General features: G+C 41.6%; 1 protein-coding gene across 2 annotated transcripts in view; it reads right to left on the bottom strand.

Annotated features, from left to right (window-relative positions):
* Positions 1 to 13,216: 13,216 nt before the first annotated feature.
* KIF16B (kinesin family member 16B) overlaps positions 13,217 to 20,231 on the bottom strand; it is a 135,660-nt gene continuing 128,645 nt past the window's right edge. For both annotated transcript variants that reach the window (XM_080341996.1, XM_080341997.1), the window contains one exon: positions 13,217 to 13,980. In XM_080341996.1, coding sequence (XP_080198122.1) covers positions 13,822 to 13,980 — 159 coding nt within the window. In that variant the 3' untranslated portion in view covers positions 13,217 to 13,821. The remainder of the gene's footprint in view (positions 13,981 to 20,231) is intronic.

The following is a 20,231-nucleotide window of genomic DNA, read 5'->3' as shown; positions in this document are numbered from 1 at the left end:
GATGTATTGTTAGCCCACTCTCCTCCTCCTCGCCCCCCTTCCCACTAAGGACAGGTGATTGGGAAGGAAAGAAGGATCGAGAGAAGAGAGTTGGAAAAATTAAAAATGTTTTACTAATGCTACTAATAAAAACAGAGAAAATAATACAAAATACACAAAACCAATCTTGAAAGTCCCGGTAACTGCCCCACCAGATGAAGGGCTGGCACTCAAAGTCCTGGACTGGACCCTGCAGCCAACCGGAGCTGGATTCAGTCTGTCACTAGGCCTCAGTTCGCAGGGACGACTCGCAAGGTCCTCTCTTAATGTCAGCTATAAGGAAAAGGGCCAAGATCCTTGTGATCTCCCACTTCTATATGAAGTATCACATGAATGGGATGGAATACTCAGTCAGTTTTTGGTCACCTGTTTCTCGTTGCCCCTCTCACGGGATGTACATCTATCCTTATCAATAACCTCTCATTCCATTGCTTTGTTTACCAAAACACGTATCTAGCTCTTCAGAAAAATGCAGCTAATAAGAAGGCTATAACTGACAGGCAAATTCACTAAAAGAGAAACTTGTTTTTAACAAAACCAGGACATTCCACTCCTTATAACATGCCATTCACGGCATACTTAGACCTTGGCAATACAATCTAATTAATCACTACTACTATATATATATACACACACATATATACACAGGTGTAATTTATCATTCTCTTAGTCTATGGACCATCCTTTGAAAAGTTCATTAAGTTCTTTTATCACAACAGTCACCCAGGGCAGGAAAAATGGTACATCTAGTACATCTCATGACCACTGTTCGTGGGTTAAAGACATAAATTTTGAAGAAGTTGTCAGGCGCCACTCAAAGAAGCTAGCTCTGGTTTCATCACCACTGTCTTGATCTGAAAGACACTTATTAAACACTGTTAGTATGGCAATTAACATCACACAGTTCAGTATTGAATATTTTCACCTAAAATCAAATCATCTTGAGGTACACACCGAACTTCTTCATCCCACCAGGTGCTGCCAGGTCCTTGAGCAAAACCAATCCCACGAATGGGCTTGCCTTTGCCTGAGGCAGGAGTAATCCAGACTGCCTTTCCTAACATGTTTTTCATGTATACTACAGGGACTTTATCTCCTTCTATAGTACATTAGAATTTCTGATTGGGCAGGCCCGGCTTGATTGGTTGATCCCCTAGTGTTGACCAACCAAGTGGCTTTTGTTAAATGTGAAGCCCAGTTTTTAAAGGTTCCATCACCCCATGCCTTTAGTGTAGTTTTTAACAAACCATTGTACCTTTCAATTTTCCCAGAGGCTGGTGCATGATATGGAATGCGATATACCTACTCAATACCATGTTCTTTGGCCCAATTGTCTATAAGACTGTTTTTGAAAAGAGTACCATTGTCTGATTCAATTCTTTCTGGCGTGTTGCCAAAGGACTTGCTTTTCAAGGCCCAAGATAGTATTCCAGGTTGTAGCATTAGGTATGGCATATGTTTCCAACCATCCGGTGGTTGCTTCCACCATTGTAAGTACATAACGCTTACCTTGACATGTTTGTGGAAATATAATATAATCAATTTGCCAAGCCTCTCCATACTTACACTTTAACCATCACACCCCATACCACACAGGTTTTAACCATTTAGCTTGTTTTATTTTGGCGCAAGTTTCACATTCACCAATAACCTGTGAAATAGTGTCCATAGATAAGTCCACCCCTCGATCACAAGACCATTTATATGTTGCATCTCTACCTCGATGCCCTGAAGCATCATGGGCCCACCGAGCTAAGAAAAGTTCACCTTTATGTTGTCAGTCCAAGTCCACCTCAGCTACTTTGATCTTAGCAGCTTGATCTGCTTGCCGGTTGTTTTGATGTTCCTCGGTGGCTCGACTTTTAGGCACATGAGCATCTACATGATGAACTTTTACAGGCAGACTCTCTATCCAAGCAGCAACGTCTTGCCACAGTGTGGCAGCCCAAATGGGTTTACCTCTGCGCTGCCAGCTGCTTTTGTTCCATTCCTGTAGCCATCCCTACAGGGCATTTGCTACCACCCATGAGTCAGTATAGAGATAAAGTACTGGCCACTTTTCTCGTTCAGCAATGTCCAAAGCTGGCTGGACGGCTTTCACTTCTGCAAATTGACTAGATTCACCTTGTCCTTCAGTGGCTTCTGTAACTCATTGTGTGGGACTCCACACAGCAGCTTTCCACCTTCGATGTTTTCCTACAAGACGGCAGGATCCATCTGTGAACAGTGCATACTGCTTATCAGTCTCTGAAAGAGTATTATACGGTGGTGCTTCTTCAGCACGTGTTACTTCCTCCTCATCTGGAGACATTCCAAAGTCTTTACTTTCTGGCCAGTCTGTAATCACTTCTAAGATCCCTGGGTGATTGGGACTTCCAATCCGAGTTCATTGTGTGATTAATGCAACCCATTTACTCAACGTAATATCAGTTGCATGATGCGTAGAGGGAACCAACCCTTTGAATGGGCAGTCAAGGTGCTAGGAGCAGCTGTGCTTCAGTACCAATCACTTCTGAAGCAGCTTGAACGCCTTCATAAGCTGCTAGTATCTCTTTTTCAGTTGGAGTATGGTTGGCCTCAGATCCTTTGTATCCTCAACTCCAAAAACCTATGGGTCAACCTCGGGTTTCTCCTGATGCTTTCTGCCAGAGGCTCCAGGTAGGTCCATTATCTCCAGCTGTGGTGTGCAGCACATTTTTAACACCTAGTCCAGTCTGAACTGGTCCAAGGGCCACCACATGAGTTACCTCACGCTTAATTTGTTCAAAGGTTTGTCATTGTTCTGGGCCCCACTCAAACTGGTTCTTTTTACGAGTCACTCAATAGAGAGGGCTCACAATCTGGCTGTAGTCAGGAATATGCACTCTCCAAAAATCTACAATGTCCAAGAAAGTCTGTGTCTCCTTTTTATTAGTAAATGGAGACATAGCTGCAGTTTTGTTCATCACATCCATTGGGATCTGACAATGACCATCTTGTCATTTTATTCCTAAAAACTGAATCTCTCATGCAGGTCCCTTGACCTTGCCTCATTTTATGGCAAAACCAGCATCCAAAAGAATGTGAATTGTTCTGTCACCCTTCTTGAAGACTTCTTTCACTGTGTCACCCCATACGATGATGTCATCAGTATATTGCAAGTGTTCTGGAGCTTTACCTTGTTCCAGCGTGGTTTGGATCAGTCCATGGCAGATGGTAGGATTGTGTTTCCACCCGTGGGGCAAGTGATTCCATGTGTGCTGGGTGCCCCTCCAGGTGAAAGCAAACTGCAGCCTGCACTCTGCTGCTAAAGGAAGAGAGAAAAATGCATTAGCAATGTCAGTGTTAGCATACCACTTAGCTGCCTTTGACTCCAGTTCAAATTGCAGTTCTAGCATATCACTCAGTGCTGGCATAACTTCATTCAGGCCACTGTAGCCTACAGTTAGTCTCCACTCATCACTAGACTTAGGCACTGACCAAACTGGGCTGTTAAAAGGTGAGCGAGTCTTACTGATCACCCCCTGGCTTTCCAGCTGACAAATCAACTTCTGGATAGGAATCAAAGAGTCTCAACTGGTGTGATATTGCTGGCGATGCACCGTCGTGGTAGCAATTGGCACCTGTTGATCACCAGCTATCAGCAGTCCTACAACAGAAGGGTTGTCTGAAAAATGCAGCTAATAAGGCAGCTTTAGCTGACAGGCAAATTCACTAAAAGAGAAACTTGTTTTTAACAAAACCAGGACAGCAAGACATGGGGATTAGACCACATGTCTTGGCATTTTCTCATCTTTTCCTGTTCTAGTGAGTCACTAACTTGCAGTGGCCTCTGTCAGACACCCTGTGGGGACTCTGGCCACATCTCACCCAGCCTCACCATCAGGAGCTGCACAGGACACGACTGCAGGCCTGCTCTGCAGAGCCCCAGACCCCAAACACAAATGTGGGGTCCTCCCACTCATGAATCTGAGCAAAACCCATCCACATGCAGCTCCTCTTGGGACTAGTTAATAAATGAAAGAGCCAAACCTGCCCTCTTTATGCAGGACTTAATAAGGCAAAGCTCTCTTACATACCACATGTGCTGAAAGGTCTGGGGTGTCTCACAAGCACAACCCACCCCACGAGATGACATCCATGGGGCGGAAGGAAGCTGGTAGGATTTGCTCCACACCCGCCATGGTCCCACATGAGCCTCTTCCGCTGGGCTGCCACCAGGAGGCCAAAAAACCCAAGCCCCATAATACCCAACCCAGCAAAACTCTGCTGTTCCGTGATGTCCATGTAGCCTCGTTAAGAAGGGTTTTATCAATATGCTGGTAAACAGCAAGAAAGTTAAATTAGTTCAGTTCATACATATTTAAGTACCATGACCTGCATTATCAAGCTCAGGCTCAAAATATTTGTAATGGCACAATTAGCCTCAGGCACATTATCTCACTAGTATCAGCAACTGTATGTATTTATTTACAAATGACACAGGGGGGAATTAAATATTGCTGTTGCTGTTGTCAGGGAAACAATCTACTTCTAAATTTTTAATTTTTTAATTTAAAATGTTGTATTCTAAGCAGGGATAGTCATTAAAATTGTATGAGAAAGAGGGGAAAAAAAACCTGGTGTATCTACCTATGGTGGAATTGATGTACACTGTAATTACAGCAGGTTACAGAGGGAAAAAATGTAGCTTTTATGTGAGACCATGGTTATGAATGTTTCTGCACATTACTTATGATTACTGTTGCTTAAGAAGGAGAAAATAATTTATTCTGCATGTGTAAATCCTTGGCAAAAATTGCAGGTTGGAATACGTAATTTACCTTGTGTACTGCAATTTTTATGCAAATACTAGGATCATCACCATAAAAAAATGGTTGCTCAGTAGAGACAGATTTGTAATGATATAAATGATAATTTGTGTAGTCGAAGTTAATAACTAATATCCTAATTCAGTACTTTCACAGAATTGGTGATACCGGGAACACGCTCTCCTTGAGCAGATACCTTCCAAAGCTTCCACAGTAGAGATGGACTATCAGATCTGTCAGGAAAATTGCTGCAAATCTTGTAAAGGCATTTCTGTAGGAAAAAAATGAGGTGACACTAAGAGGAAGACAGCATACTTTGAATAACATAAGGTGAGACCGCCAGTCTCCAGCCTGATGGACCCAGGAATTACACGTAATCAGTGTTTCAGCCTGTTCCTCCAAAAACATGAATCCCTGAAGATTCAGCATCCTCTGCAAATCCAAACTCACCGCCTCATTCCCTGCCCATCTCCTTGTGTTACATCGCATTCGCATTTTGCTTTGTAAACTAATGCGTGATTTGTGTGGCCAAAAACCGATGCTGCACTCCCAGTCCGTACCCAAGCGGTGTGGGGAAACAAGCCAAATTGCTGCGCAAAGCTGGGAGCAGGGGCGGGCAGCGCTCATCCTGGGGATACCCGCACTCTTGGGGTCCTCCTCGCCGTCTGGCCACAGCTCTCGCTCCCATCCCATGCACTGCAGGGAAGAAGCATTTGTTGATGGAATCAGATGGAAAAGCTCAATTTTTTTTGCTCCCTGGCCTATTTGTGTTACCTGAGCTAATAGCTGGCAAGGAGGGGCTCTCCGGGGTATGCCGTGCGTCTGCGGAAATCCTGGCTTTGATTTCTCAAACGCGCAAGCCATCTGTCAACAGCTCCATCACTGGGAGCAGGGGATGCCTTGGAGGCCATCTCCACTCCCGTGTCCTGGCGTGGCCTTCCGAAGTGTCCACGTGCCCTCGCCCACGCTCATCCCACATCACACAGTTGGACTGGCGCTTGGGGGAAAACGTGCCCAGAGCTGGGAGATCTGTGGGACAGCTTGACCAAACCCAACAGCCTTCCCACAGGCAGCCACTCCAGACCAGTCTGCCCAGTCTGCTCCAGCCCCCGTGGTGCCACAGGTACCACACGCACCACCCCACCATAGTTGCACTGAGAGCAGAAACGTGGAGGAATATTTAATAATTAACAGTTGGTTTTGCCCTGAGGCCCATTAACATGGGATACATCTCTCTTTAATTACTGCTGGTTTTCACTCTCAGGCCCTTTATTCACTTTCCTTTACAGCTCTGAAGTAGTTTGGTTTTCTCCCAAGTCTATCCCCAAATAAAATACCTAATAACACACGTCCTTGGACATTTTTGTGGTGGGGTTAGTAAGTCACAGCGCTAGCTGTGATTCTGTAGATTAAAGCTGAGGACATTAAACAGTGGCTAATGGGTTAACCCCTTGGTGTCAATAGGTTTCCAGCTTCGGTAACTCCATTTGATAGAGTTGGAAAATCCTTGACATTTCGCACCAAGGGGTTAATTTGAAAAGGGATGAGAGTTGTTTTCAGTTACAAGCTTGGGTTTAGTAATAGGGGAATGAAAAATTTAGATTACCTGGAGACCAACCAGAGTATAAAATTGTTCTTGAAGGTGCATTTCTATGTGATGATGAAAATAGGGGTTTTTGAACATCATAAAGCTGGAGGAACTGAGAGGAAATATAAAAACAAATGGGTACTCCAGCTTGCTTTTTTTTTTTAACCACCTACATCCCTGGCAATATGTAAGGGGACAGTTAACAAATTACACCCAGGGAATGAAAAGCGATCAACACAGCATGTGCGTTTAATCTCTGAAACAACTCAAATTTAAACATGATTCACATTAGAAATGGCCTGAGCAGAAGAACCAGAGGAAGTGAACATCATTGGAAACCCCCAGAGACATCACAGAGTAGCTGCTTTGCACTGTTTGTGGGAAGTCGTAGGAAGTAATTAGCTTTGTCAGGCAGATTAACCTGCGGAAGGGGTGTTAGACGTAGCTCTTCAGGTACCCAAGTGGCACCAGTACCCTTCTTGGTCCCCTTCTGCCACCACTAGTTTCCTGCATTTTGAATGGGTATGTACCACAGAACGAAAGTTTCCACCTGAACAGTGAATATTGGCTGAAGTGAAGACAAATCACAGGCTCACAGAACAAATTAGTTGTCTTAAGTTCAGCATATCTCCAAGGAGAGAGACATTGAACACTAAATTTTCAGCACAGCGCTCTGGGAAGCCTCAATAACCACAGCCCCATCTCTCCTATCTGAATAATAAATCACTCAACCCAAGAAGGTCCTGTCCTCACTGATTTTCAAGGATATCATCTAGGCAGTCTCACTTACTAGCTTTGTAAAACTCTTTCTAGAAAGGTATTACAACAGCCTTCGTAACAGTATAGTGAATATTATGCCATGCTTTTTGTTGTGTAATGTGCAGGATACCAGATGGGCGTTAATAAAGCAGGCACACTTGCCCTGTAAAACCTCAGCTTGCAGGTAAAGGCCAGACTACTCAGTACAACTTCAAAATGCCACATGATTCAGTTCACACAAAATGAAATACACATTGCCAACAAAATTGAATAGAGTCCCAGTTAGGACTGGGAAACCCTCAGCACTTCTCACTGCAAACCTTGCTCCACCACTAAAAGAGAACCAGGGAAGTGAAATCCTCTTGCACGTGAGGTGTGCTGTGCTGAAGGATCCTCTCACCTGGTGGTGAGCTTCCCTCATTTGAGCAATACCAATTCCTTTCAGTGGATAATGCTGTGCAAATATTATTGTTAACACAGATTAACAAATTTGTGATATATGTGTTTTTAGAACAAGCACTTCTTTTTATAATTTTCCTGCCATTTTTTTGGCTTGCTTCCATTCTCCACTGCTTTTCCTAATGACACTTAGTGCTACTGACACAACGGCTAAAGCCGAAGTCTGGCATATAATTAAGATGTTAAGAGGTAACTTCATCTGGACACATAAACCTGAGCACCTGCTTATGAAAGCTGGTGCCAGAATCAATACGCTCAAGCAGCTTGGAAGCTTGTCCAAGCGTCTGATTTCACAGGCTGTTGAACAACCTTTTCGTGTCGGAGCACAGAGGGCGTCCGCTGTACCTCCTGGAAGCACTTGCTTTCCAGAACTGGCAATTTCTTTTAACCATGCTGCACTAATGAACACTCCCAAGCTCAGAACTGGACAGATGTGAGTACAGGACAAACTGAGGTATGCATCTAATTTCTCACATGGTCTTAAGCTACCCTGTCAGAGGGTTGTATTGTCCCTGTGTTGTCCAGTGCTCTTCCCCTGTTACTCAGGCACCAAAAAGACAAGAATTAGAGGTGGTTATAGACAGAAATGTGTCATGGCTTGTTTTTTCAGTAGCAGTACATTACCTTGTCTTATGTTGAAACCAGTGAGAACAACAGGTGCTTTGATACACAGATAATTTCTGCTTCCATAGAACAATCCTTGAAGCTCTCGTTATTAGTATGCTCATTTGCACCATGAAAAGGAATAATTTCCAACCCACGCATCTCCCAGCTATCAGTCTTTGGGAATAAAAGACAAGTGTGACATGGAAGTCCTGAAAACATGCTGAGATTTCCCAGGTCACATAATATCATCTCTTTTTCCTCCCTCATTTTTGAGATCCTGATTTCTGATGTAATTCACAATACCAAAAACCAAGAACACTGATTTTTCCAGAAGGTGACTAAAACCTGGTTTCCATCGGTGACCTCATCCATATCTTAAGGAAGCAGAAAAACAGATTACTACAGAATAGGTACTAACCCTGTCTCAAGGTGACATTAAAATAGGTTAATGTGGAGAAAATACACTGTTGGGCAATGATGCTGACAAAAGTCAGAGTCCCACAAAGACCTCCTGACCTAAACAAGGAGGTATCATTAAGTAGAAGGCTCTCTCTCCTCAAACACATTGTTTGAAGAAAGGCTCATGTCAAATGCTAATTACAATGGAAAAGAATATAGGGATGATCATGAAAAAGTAAGATGCCCCAAAAAGCTGTAGCATGCGAGACCTTTGAAGGCTTAGAAGTTCAAAATATGTAAAAAGATCAAAAACTCATGTTCCACTTTGCTACATCAGAAGAGGATGAGATAACTACCTCTTTTCAGATAATAAAGGGCTTTCTTCTTCTTCAATTCTTCCCAGCACATTCTTCTAAATTGTCTGTAAAACAAGAAAACAGAAAGGAAAGAATTGAAAACTTATGAAGAATGAGAACAAGCCATTTGAACAAAACTGCTATAAGATAAAAGAAGCTATCAAAAGAAACCAAGAAGGACTTAGAAAAAGAAACAGATCTATGAAGAAAAGTCTACAGACTTTTTCAAAGACTGATTTCTTAAAAACAACAACAAAAACGCTGCCAAAACCCTGTGTGAATGCACAAGCTGTGCTACGGGGAGCTGACACTTCAGCTGTCATCATGACACTGGAGAAAAATGTCAGTGTTTATAAAGAAAACACAATGATAAAGAATAGACCAGAAACAGGGCTCCTTGTGCTGCCGCTAGCATTTTTTTGCTGAGACACAAGACTAAAGCCTCTAGTCCAAAATCTTGCCTCCATTTTATGAAACATCAATGGGATCCCTTAATAAGGCTTCCCCACACACCCACTCCTTTTAAAACTGTTTTAAAACTCAATCTTGAGAAGACAAAAGAACAATATCTTTTGTGATGTGGTATTCTTGTCCAGTTGGACAAGATCTTTTACTGATTTAACTGAAGCAGACAGGATGGTGTAATTGAATTTTACAGATTTCCCCCAAAAAAACAAACCAAACCCCATGTTTTCAGGTCACAGCTCTCTTTCCCTACTTGTTTTAGTTTTGAGTTTCTTTTTTTATTGACTTTGTTGTCATTCTTTTGACAAAAGTGCATCCACAATAGCATTCTGCTCTGCAACCAATTATAACAAAACACTCCCTTGAAATAATAAACCAACAATTTAAAAAAAAATAATCAAAAATTCACTTCATAGGTCCCCAAGAAAATATAACCAGACTTCAATCCTTGAACTGGATCTCAAGGTCTAAGCAACTCCATAGAACTTAATTGCTCATGAAGACTTGCCCGCAAAAGAACATCCTCTGTTTCCCATGGTGAGGTTGAGAAACAACAATTTTTTGCTCTTTAGCCTATCAAATCTATTTTTTTTTCCCAGGATTGAATGAAACACAGAGAAAACAAACCCAGGGGTGGACATGAGAATCTTGCTAAGTGAAAAGTAATTCATTTCTTCCAATTCTGAGATAAAGCAGCAAGGTGGCAGCATGTAAAGTTTCCAGCTTTATCACAGTCTAGTACAAATGCGTTTGTTATTCTGATATACAGGATAGGTCGCATGGACAGTAAATAGGAAATTCTGCAATATCTTTTAAAGGACCACTGATTAAACTGGACAGATTGGGTCTGATTGTCTGGAGCAACATATTCAGTGCCCGATGGCTTTATATATCTATTTATCTATCTATAAATATATCTATCTATATCTCTTTCAGTTCCTCATTTTACCTGCAACTGCTCTACCTCTTTCCATATTCAGCATATTCATAGGAAGGGCACTTCCAGTTGAAGGAGTGGAGGGTCAAGACCAACCAGAAGGCTTTGCCCAAAGTTAGTTTGCATCTTGATCAAGTCATCACGGAGAAAATAGCCCAGTATCATCTCCAGTGGGCTTTTTAGCCTTTTTTGTGCACTACTATCAATGACAAATTGCTGCAGAGTCAGCAAGAATATGAGCCAAATGGTTTGGTGACTTAAATGGAGGCCCAACTTCAGTTACACTGGTAGGAATGATGACCCCAGTTCAGTAAAGCACTTAAATACACGCATTGCTTAAAATGGAAAAAGTCCTGATACAGAAGTTAAGGTTTCATTTAAGGACTTTGTTGATGTGAAGCCCACAGGCCAATTACAGAGGCACCTAAAAAACCCAAAAACCAAACAAACAACAAAACAAAACCAAAAATAACAACTGTATGAGTCCTGGAGATGACTTTAATAATATCTTTGAAAGTGTTAATATTTTAAAAATAAAATTCATAGAGAATTTTAGAGCCTGAAGATACCTTTACAGAAATGCAGTTTGAACATCTTGAAAATAACTACTAAATTCAACATGCATCTCAGCTTTTCGACATGCATCTCAGCTTCTGCTGAAAACTTCTTATAAAGTCTGGATTTAAAGACCATAGGTTATAAGATCCATCATATCTTTAGTGATGAAATTGTTATAAGATGCCTCTTAGTCCAGCCTAAGCTTGCAGTCATTGACTAAACTGTGAGTACCATTGAAGGATATATAAGAAGGTGGAAAAAGCTGGTAGCCTGGGGCTGCGGTCCTAATTGCATGCTTACACTTGTGTTTCTGTAGCTTTTAACTTGATGACATCTTAAACAGAGCGATTAATCAGCCTTTACTTTGTTATTTGCTACATACACATTTAATGCTTCAGGCCAGATAAACTAGCCAACATAAATTAGCCACTTTATTGGCAGGTTTATATCACTAGAGCATCTGGTCCTCCCTGAATTAATTTGTATCATAGACAGGAACCGAGTACAACTCGTCTTTTAAATTAATGTGAAAAATATGAATATTAATATTCTTCACTTGACTTAACTCTCTGTCTAGTTGTGTTTTTCTTAAACAGGTTCTCCAAATCCAATGTGACACAAAGTGTGGGACTTACCTCTGGGAGTCCTGTGCGCTCAACCCTTCTCGCAGATCAGCATTTGCCATGTGGCACGATGGGGTGTGCTCATCAGGCTCTGCGCTGCTTGCCATGGAAAAGCACTTGACACTACTGGGTTTTTCTTCAGGTAGGACATCTGCAGAAACTGGGTTTGTGCAACACACAAAGCAGCTTGCCATTTCTTGGCCTGCCAAGTCTTTTCATAGAAGTTGCACACAGGAAGTAATACTCTACAGTTATGTAAAATTCATTATTTGAAATTCTTAAGCATTAATTCTTTATCATATTACATTGCAACGAAGCAGAATTGGGAGCAGGCCAAGGGAGAAGGAGACACAGAAAAGACTTTCCAGTTTTAAAGTGAGATTTAGGGTCAAAGTTCCCAGGCCACTATGAGAACCAGCAATACCATGCCCAGTTTCTGCCTCTGAAGCATTCCTGTTGGGTCACGAGGGTCAATACAGCCAAGTGAAGAATCATAGAATCGTTTTTGTTGGAAGAGACCCTCAACATCATTGAGTCCAACCATAACCTCACTCTGGCACTAACCCATGTCCCTAAGAACCTCATCTACAAGTCTTTTAAACACCTCCAGGGATGGTGGCTCCACCACTTCCCTGGGCAGCCTGTTCCAGTACTTTACAACACTTTCCGTGAAGAAATGTTTCCTAATATCTAATCTAAACCTCCCCTGGTACAACTTGAGGCCATTTCTTCTCATCCTATCACTTGCTACTTGGGAGAAGAGGCCAACTCCCTCCATGCTACAACCTCCTTTCAGGCAGTTGCAGACAGCAATAAGGTCTCCCCTCAGCCTCCTCTTCTTCAGGCTGAACAGCCCCAGGTCCCTCAGCCGCTCCTCATCACGCTTGTCACCAATCTTCCATCAACATGTGCAGCAACATCAAACTCCAGTTCCTCAGCTCACTGTAGGAACCCAGCAAGCACCCAACCTCCACTTTCTGATTGGGGAAGCAGGAACATCGTCCAACGACAGGGTGAGGAACAAAGACATGACCTCTTGGTCAGGGGGACGATACGTGCAGAGAGAGGCCCTGGGAGAGGTTGGAGAGGCATAACACAAGCACAGGGCATGGTAAGGATCGCAGGGGCAGGTCCCTGTCAGTAATGAAGTGCAGGGGAATGCAGCACTCCAGTGTAGAAATGCACGAGGGAGACTAGGAATGGCTTGAAACACAGTGCAAAACCAGCTGGGGAATCGACCGTTTTGTTTGCAATGTTTAGCTTAAAAACCTGGCTCCCAATTGAAGGCGTTAAGATGTCTAAGTCAGATACAGTTAGACACATCCAAAGACATTAAAGTCTAACCTGCTGATAATAGGGCTTCGGTGGTTTAGAAATTTTACCCTAACTTTTGTTTTCACTGAAATGAATAAAAATAATAATCTCAAAACTTATATGAACTATAGTGATAAATTTTACTTTCTTTTTTTTCACTCCTTCAATTATAAATGCTTATTGTAATTGGCTAGGCTTAGTAATGGAACCCAATTATCTTTACACATCATATTAAATGTAAAACATTAGTGGTCCTATAATGTAGGTCATGAAATAAAAATGTCACCAGTGTTGTTATATTAGGCTTTAATAATAATTTTGCATATATCTTTGTAAACATTCAAGTTACCCAGGCTCTTTAACTCTTCTTTGGCAAACTATACAATTATACAGTCAAATAGTTTAAAAGTGTGTCTGGGAGGGGAAAAAAAAAAGAAACAACAGTGGAGTATGAGCACGACCTTAAATGCCGCAGTATGCTTAAGGAAACAGAAGAGAAAATGTTCTTTCAGAAACAGCTTGGCCAGAAACTGAAAGGCTGCTCAGAAACCCTCTGTCCGCACGACACGTCGCCACGGCAAATGGGTTGCTCTCACACCACCAGAATAAATCCTCTGAGCAATCGGGAAGGAAGCGCTCCGGGCTAAAGAGTGGATCCAAACGCAGCATGAGACTCAGAATCTTTGTACAGTATTAACAGAGCAACTTACAAAAAAATGTTTGTATACCCCATGCCGGGAAAATGCAGGCACTAATATGAGAGCTGGTACAGGGGACAGGCTCGCAGTCTGTAACTGGAGTTGTTTGGATGCAACTCCCCAGGTAGGGAGGCAGATACCTGCTTTCTTCCCTCTATTCCTCTCGCAGCACAGAAGCGAAGGCACCACTCTGACTGCGCTCCTCTGGCAGAAGGGTCCTGGCCCAAAAGTTAGCTGGTCCCATGGCTGCTGTAGTCAAAAACGCCTTTCCTGAAGAAGGAGGAGAACTCGCAGATGGTGTGTTTCGACAGAGTGAGCCCCACTTTGTCAATGTGCAGCGGAGACGATGGAGATTTCAGCATGGCAGAAAAAAAGCTCCTGAGGTATTTCTGTGGAATGAAACGCAAAATGTCATAAGGTTTACTTGATCAAATTGATTGCGACCACTTTGAAGAATTAAATGAACAGTAGAATAAAAAAAAACCAACAAGATCTCCATGGACTGTGAAAAGTCCTTCTAATAACCATCAGCATTTAAATCCATCTATAAAACCTGTCTAGTGAAATGCCTGTATAAAGCTCAGGAAAAGCAGAAAAGAAGTATTTTCCAATTTCCTCCCCTGCCAAGCTTAGTGACTGTTTTATTCTGTGCTTGTGTGATGCTTTCTGGTTTATTCTGCAGTCATGTAATGCTTTCTGCTAACCATGACCTGCTAATGCTGCCGTCTAGCATTACCAAACACCATAGCAGGTGCAAACCTCAAATCCATTCTGCAGGAATTTCACTACATATGGACACAAAAGGCCTTCAGAAATCCTTCCCTCATCAAGCCTCCACAATCCTTGCATCAAAAAGGATTTGTTTTGATCAAGGCCATCTGCACAAAGATTGCGCGACTTTCATATCATCTCAGAACCCACCAGCATCTTTTCACTGAGCTGCCCTCTAAATTTCATGGCTTTTAAAGCCTTACACATAAGAAGCATTCCCCTTCCCAAACGTTAATATTCACCAACTGTTGTGCAACTTGCATCCATTTCTACCTAGAGAAATTGTGACAGATGTACATTAACACAAAGTTTTCACATTCCTGATGGGGTTTCCTTCACATATGGGTGGAATTATTACAATCATTTAGCATGATTTAATAAGTCATATTTATAACTTTTGAATGAAACATAGTACGTAAAACATTGATTAGTCAGGTGCTAAAAAAAGTACCCATTGTTACCCAAATAGCTGTAAGGCAAATCTCATGTGGAGCACAGGGATAAACTCCTTTGCTCTGCTATAGACCGACCACACTAAAAGAGAACTCGAGAAATTATTCACTCATCTTAGATGTAGTGGGAAATACATCTGCAAGACAGAACAGCACAATCTCCTGTAAAGACCACAAGGTTGAGTTATTTGAATGCAGCAGCTTTTGGGTCACAGAAGTGGTTCCATGTTCAGAAAGCAGTCCTAATTATTCACTCTTTTCTCAAGGAGAATTCCTCCATGCTCTAACAACCTGTTACCTATTTAAGTACCTTGGAAACCAGCTGTAGTAATTCCACAGAAAGCAGGATAACAAAAAAAACCCACCAACAAAATAAAATCAGCTGGCGCATAAGCTACTCTCTTGGCAGGACTTGGGGATTTTCTTTTATATTCAGATCTCCCACAGGTTGTACTAATGTTCATGAAAAATAATTTCATTACAAAAATGCCTTCAAGATGAATTCCAACAGACTAAGAGGTAATTTAAAGTGAGTAACAGATGTCATATCAACATTTGCCACAAACGGTTCACAAAGTAGGGCCCTTTAAACAAAGTCCCAATCCAGTAAAGCCTGAAGGATGAATATGATAGAAAATCAAATGTAAAACATGGGATTCTATTAGAGTTTTAGCACTGTGCTGAAAAGTTACTGCAGTAATTCCAGTTTATGGCTACTGAAGGCTCAAAGGTACCCAAACATTTCGCTGGAGACATTGCAAGACCTATTGCGTTCACCTTGGTATATATGGCCAGATAATTGACTGTCATGCCTTTCCTGTACAGCCATTATTCATTGTTTTGGCATGATAGCTCTAATGGCAGAGCAAGAAAATCCCTGTGCTATAAGGGTATACTTATCTGACAAGGAAACACTAGGAACAGCAGGTATACCTATTTTCCCAGATCTGCGCACAGGAATTGCTCAGTGAATATCACAGATTCTTTGAACATGAAAAAGATCCTTGGGAAAATGGCAGCAAGCGGACCCTAGCAGATTATGATGGAATTCATTTTGTGTGAAGGTTTCCAGCCATATGGCTTGGCATTATGTGCTCTTTAACAACCACCTCTGAGCAAATTAGCCCTCTTTTAAATCCCATATCTGCATTTGCCCTTGTTTGCAATACTGATGTATTAGCATAGCACAGAGCTGATGTGCCCTTGACACAAAGAAGCTGTTGCTTCAATGAAATTAAGGCAGATATGCTGGCTAGGAGTTAAGTCACATAGTGAGGAGAACAGTGACTGATGGCAGAAGTGTTTTCTCACCCCACAAGCATATGTCTCGATTAAAGAGCTGTGGCTGGGCAGTAAGGGGAAAGTTGCTCTGTCCCGTTGGCTGCAATGTGGACAACAAAGTGGAAAAAAGTGGTCACAGAAAAGGAAGAGCGTTCCTTATCGCTGTGTGGAAAGACACTTCCCAAATTCAGATGGGACAGGGAGAGGATGAGGGTCACGGCAAGCTGGGAGAGGGGCAGGGGCACATCCACACCAAGCACCAGAGGTGATGGAAAGTAAACTTGGAGTGATCCAGGAGATACGATCCAGAAGTTTGTTGCAAGGCAGGCAGCCACCGCAAGCTGCTGGAGTGGGAGCAAGGCTAGATGAAAGGACTCAGGGAGAGAATTATTTGCAAAGCTTTTACATTAAATCCATTTCCAGCAACAGATATGATTTTTCTCTGTTTACCAAACAATATTATCTGTGTCGAGTTAAAACTAGGTGGGAAGCACTCTTGTATCCAGCAGGCACTGGCAAGCTCAGGGTACCTTTATAGAAATGTCCAGATTTTTTACAAATCAATGCTGTGACTTCCTACCAGCATTTCGCCCCTAGCATCTAAATCACTGCCCCTAATATGCAAAGCACTACATTATAGCAACCTTACTTGTGCTAGGTTTGCAATAAAAAAAATAGATCACTGCTACAAATATCCCAAAAGGCTTGGATTTATTACTTGGTTTTGTTTGTTAGCCTTTCAAAACTCTAGCCATTAGTTCTGGATTATTTAGTCTAGTAATCAGTGTTCTTCCAAATATACTTAGGAGTTTTGTTTCACTAACAGTGTTCAACTTGCTGCATTGCTGGTTTGCTGGAAAAGTTCCTAATTATAAATATGTCAGCATCTTAATGTGAGGGCAAAGGACCCAGGCACTGTAATAGGGTTGTAAAATGGGTAACTTAACACACCGATCGTGTTGGTTGCTCAGTCTAAACACACATTCAGGAGCACTAGTTTAGAGTGAAATAGTCTTGGCATGTACAAAACTCATACAGATTGAAAGCCAGGTTAAAAAAAAAAATATGAAATAGGAAAAGTAGTGATTTTGCCCTCTTGGCATGTATTACAACTTTCATGGCCTTTAACTTACAACTTATGACAGCCGTACCTGCAAGTTTTAACTTTGTATTCCAAGTGTTCGCAAAGGAAAAAAGATTGGAGAAAGTGTTGTGAGGCCCAAAGATTATTCTTTACTTACAAGTTTGAGTAGCTTTGCCTCCCTTTTAATTATGTGAATAGCAAAACGGCAACCATTTTAAAAGCTTATTAAAAATCATTTTAATAGGGTTCACCTTTTTAGCAGTAGGCCAGTGTTCATCTCATGCTCAATCCATCAGCACAGCAAAGTCATTCTAATGATTTTTGCACTACTTTGTGATGTGGGGACCTCATAATTTTGCACATTTTAATATAAATCCATAACTTAATTTAAAGTTATTAAAGTTATTACAATCAAAAAGCTTTCTGGAATGTGAAAGTGTTCTTATCATCCTTTCAATTGTGGCATATTAAAGAGGAGTTCAGTTCAATGACATTGTTCTCATAATCCATTACAAACAGCGACAGCCTCAGAGACCAATAGCAGAGCTTAGTAAGAATTGGATTTTTCATTAAACTTTGGCGTGTTTAAAAACTCATCAACTCTGGTACTTCCAGAAAGTGAAGAAACTTGGAGCTTTCTCTCTCCTGCTGCCATTTCTACCAATTTCCTCAAAAAAAAGTCAGTGTTTTAAGTTCTTTAAATGTAACACTTTACAATTAGCATTATAAATATCACCTGCTAATATTTGACGCAGCTGAAAGCACAACAAACTTGAATAAGATAAACCTTACAAGGCTTTGGGTATTTTTGAAATGATAGGCTCTTTTCTTCAAAACAATACCCCTCTTTCAACACCTACACACCAATGTGACAGTCAAAAGCTCTACCACAAGGTCACAGAAGGTCAATGGCAGCAGAGTCAGGACTAATTAACTTGCTAATCCAACTTTTCACATTGGTTCCTCTCTCCTTTTAATATAGACGCTAGTTTCTCTCAGCACCAATCACATAATTATTCTGTTGACTAGTGTTAAGTGCTGCAAGCTCTAAATCAAATCTTCATTTGAATTATTCATAGAGCAAAGCATATGCAGGTATCAGCAGCTGTTTTCTATAGGACAGGAATCTGATTACAAAAAAAGAAGAGACAGATTGAAGCATATTTCCTGACTCTGAAAAACTACATTATGCTGCAATTAGATATTTGCAAAGTAAGATCTTCCCAAAGAAGACTCCGGCCCAAAACAAGCAGACAGGAACATACTGCACTTCCAATCTGTGATCACAAAAATAAGGACTTGCTTAGAGAACTACGCCTTCTGTAACGCAGAGTAGGAGTGCTTCTGCCTTTGTCTCATAGAAATAAATCATTGGGCATATGCAAAGGAAAATGAACACTTGAGGATCCTTTCCCAAATTAACCAACTCTCTCTATTTTGGACCTTTCCATTGGTGTCGTGAAGAGAAGAGAAAATAAAATAAAAAGATTACCTCTAGTGTGGTTTTTCAAATGCAAAACGCTACAGAAACACTATCATCACTACATACAGTTACCAAGCCTGGCTCACATGGCACCGACAGGAGATGGTGCCCCACAAAGACTTCAGGCTGGCAAAGGGCCCTGTCTGGGGTGATGCTATACACAGGATCTGAAGATATTATACATGTTCCCAAGAAAAACAGGATCCAAACTTCACATTGGATCTGTTTCTTCCATAGCTTGTTTTTTTTATACCGCAAGTGATATTCAAACTGTCCAAATCGAGGTGTTTTATCCAAGCAGCGGTCCCAGCAGGCTCCTCCTGTGGTCTGCAAGGTTAACTTGGCCCTCCAGGTCACGATTCGGTTCACCACATTTAAGCTTCTTCCCCACGCCTGCCACTCAATCCATTTTCCCTTCCCTTGGGGACCACCTGAGGCTAAACCGGCTAATTAGGAGTGACTAATTGCCAGCATAGTGCTCTGATAGCTCACTGAAGTAGTTTCAGATCCATTTCTGGATCTCTTAAATATGAGCAAGCAGAGAAAGAATTGGCAGATAGCAAGAATATAATATAGGAGGTGGCATTGCTTTGGAGTACAGCAGCTCAAAAGGATGGGGGACCATACACAGATTATGACCAATATCTTCACCTCTAGCAATTCAAGATTCAGATCAAATGTCAAGCTCAGAAACATTTTGGTCTTCTGTGGGGTTTTCTTTTTAATTAATAAAGAAAACATGAGGCTTCAATTCTTTTCCCCAACACCTTGACATATATTGCAAGATATCATAAAGCAGATCTGAGTAAAATGTGTGCGCAGGATAGCAAGTGATATTCAATATCTCAAGTGATACTTCAGGCCCTTCAGGAAGCACCTAATGTCACCTCTGGGTTTTACCTCCTGCACACACCCTTAGGTCATTACGTGCAGCTCTGATTTCACTGCAATGAGAAAAAGACTGCCTGGGAGGCTACCTTGTGCCTGAAGGATCTTATTTCTGTGCAAAATTCAGAGAGAAAGCTTCTAAAATTATGATATGATCACCCAGGCGCATTTCTTTTGCAGAAAAACCAGGATGGCTGGATTCTCCTTACAAAAACTACAGCATTAGACACTGTCAAAGTCGTGTGCAAAGCTTCCTTGAGGAGTCAGAGGCAACAAATATCCCCAGAATGTATCTATCCCATAGGTATCAGAGACCCTGCTCTGGTCACACACAACTTGTGTGAGCACAGAGAGATTTTTTCAAGAGAATAAGACAGATTCGTGCATGTTTGACAAATCACCACCACATCAGTCATAATACTAAAGAGGGAGGTTATTTGCTTCAGATTAGCAGACATTAACTAGGCTGAGGACCAGACTAACTGGCTTCACATTACGCAAGCCAAGAATAAAGAAATGACTTGTTTTAATCAAACCTTTCCTGTTCACTTTGATTAGACCTAATCAGAAGCAAGGCTGTTTACAGATAAGGCTTAGTAGTCACTGAAAAAAAACCCCACAAAACCAAAAACCAACCAAACAAACAAAAAATAACTTCCCAATCAGTATAACTTTTTTTTT

The sequence above is a fragment of the Nesoenas mayeri genome, assembly GCF_963082525.1.
Source record: "Nesoenas mayeri genome assembly, chromosome: 3".
Lineage (NCBI taxonomy): Eukaryota > Metazoa > Chordata > Aves > Columbiformes > Columbidae > Nesoenas > Nesoenas mayeri.
The sequence above is the reverse complement of the archived record's forward strand: the minus strand, read 5'-3'. Positions and strand labels throughout refer to the sequence as shown.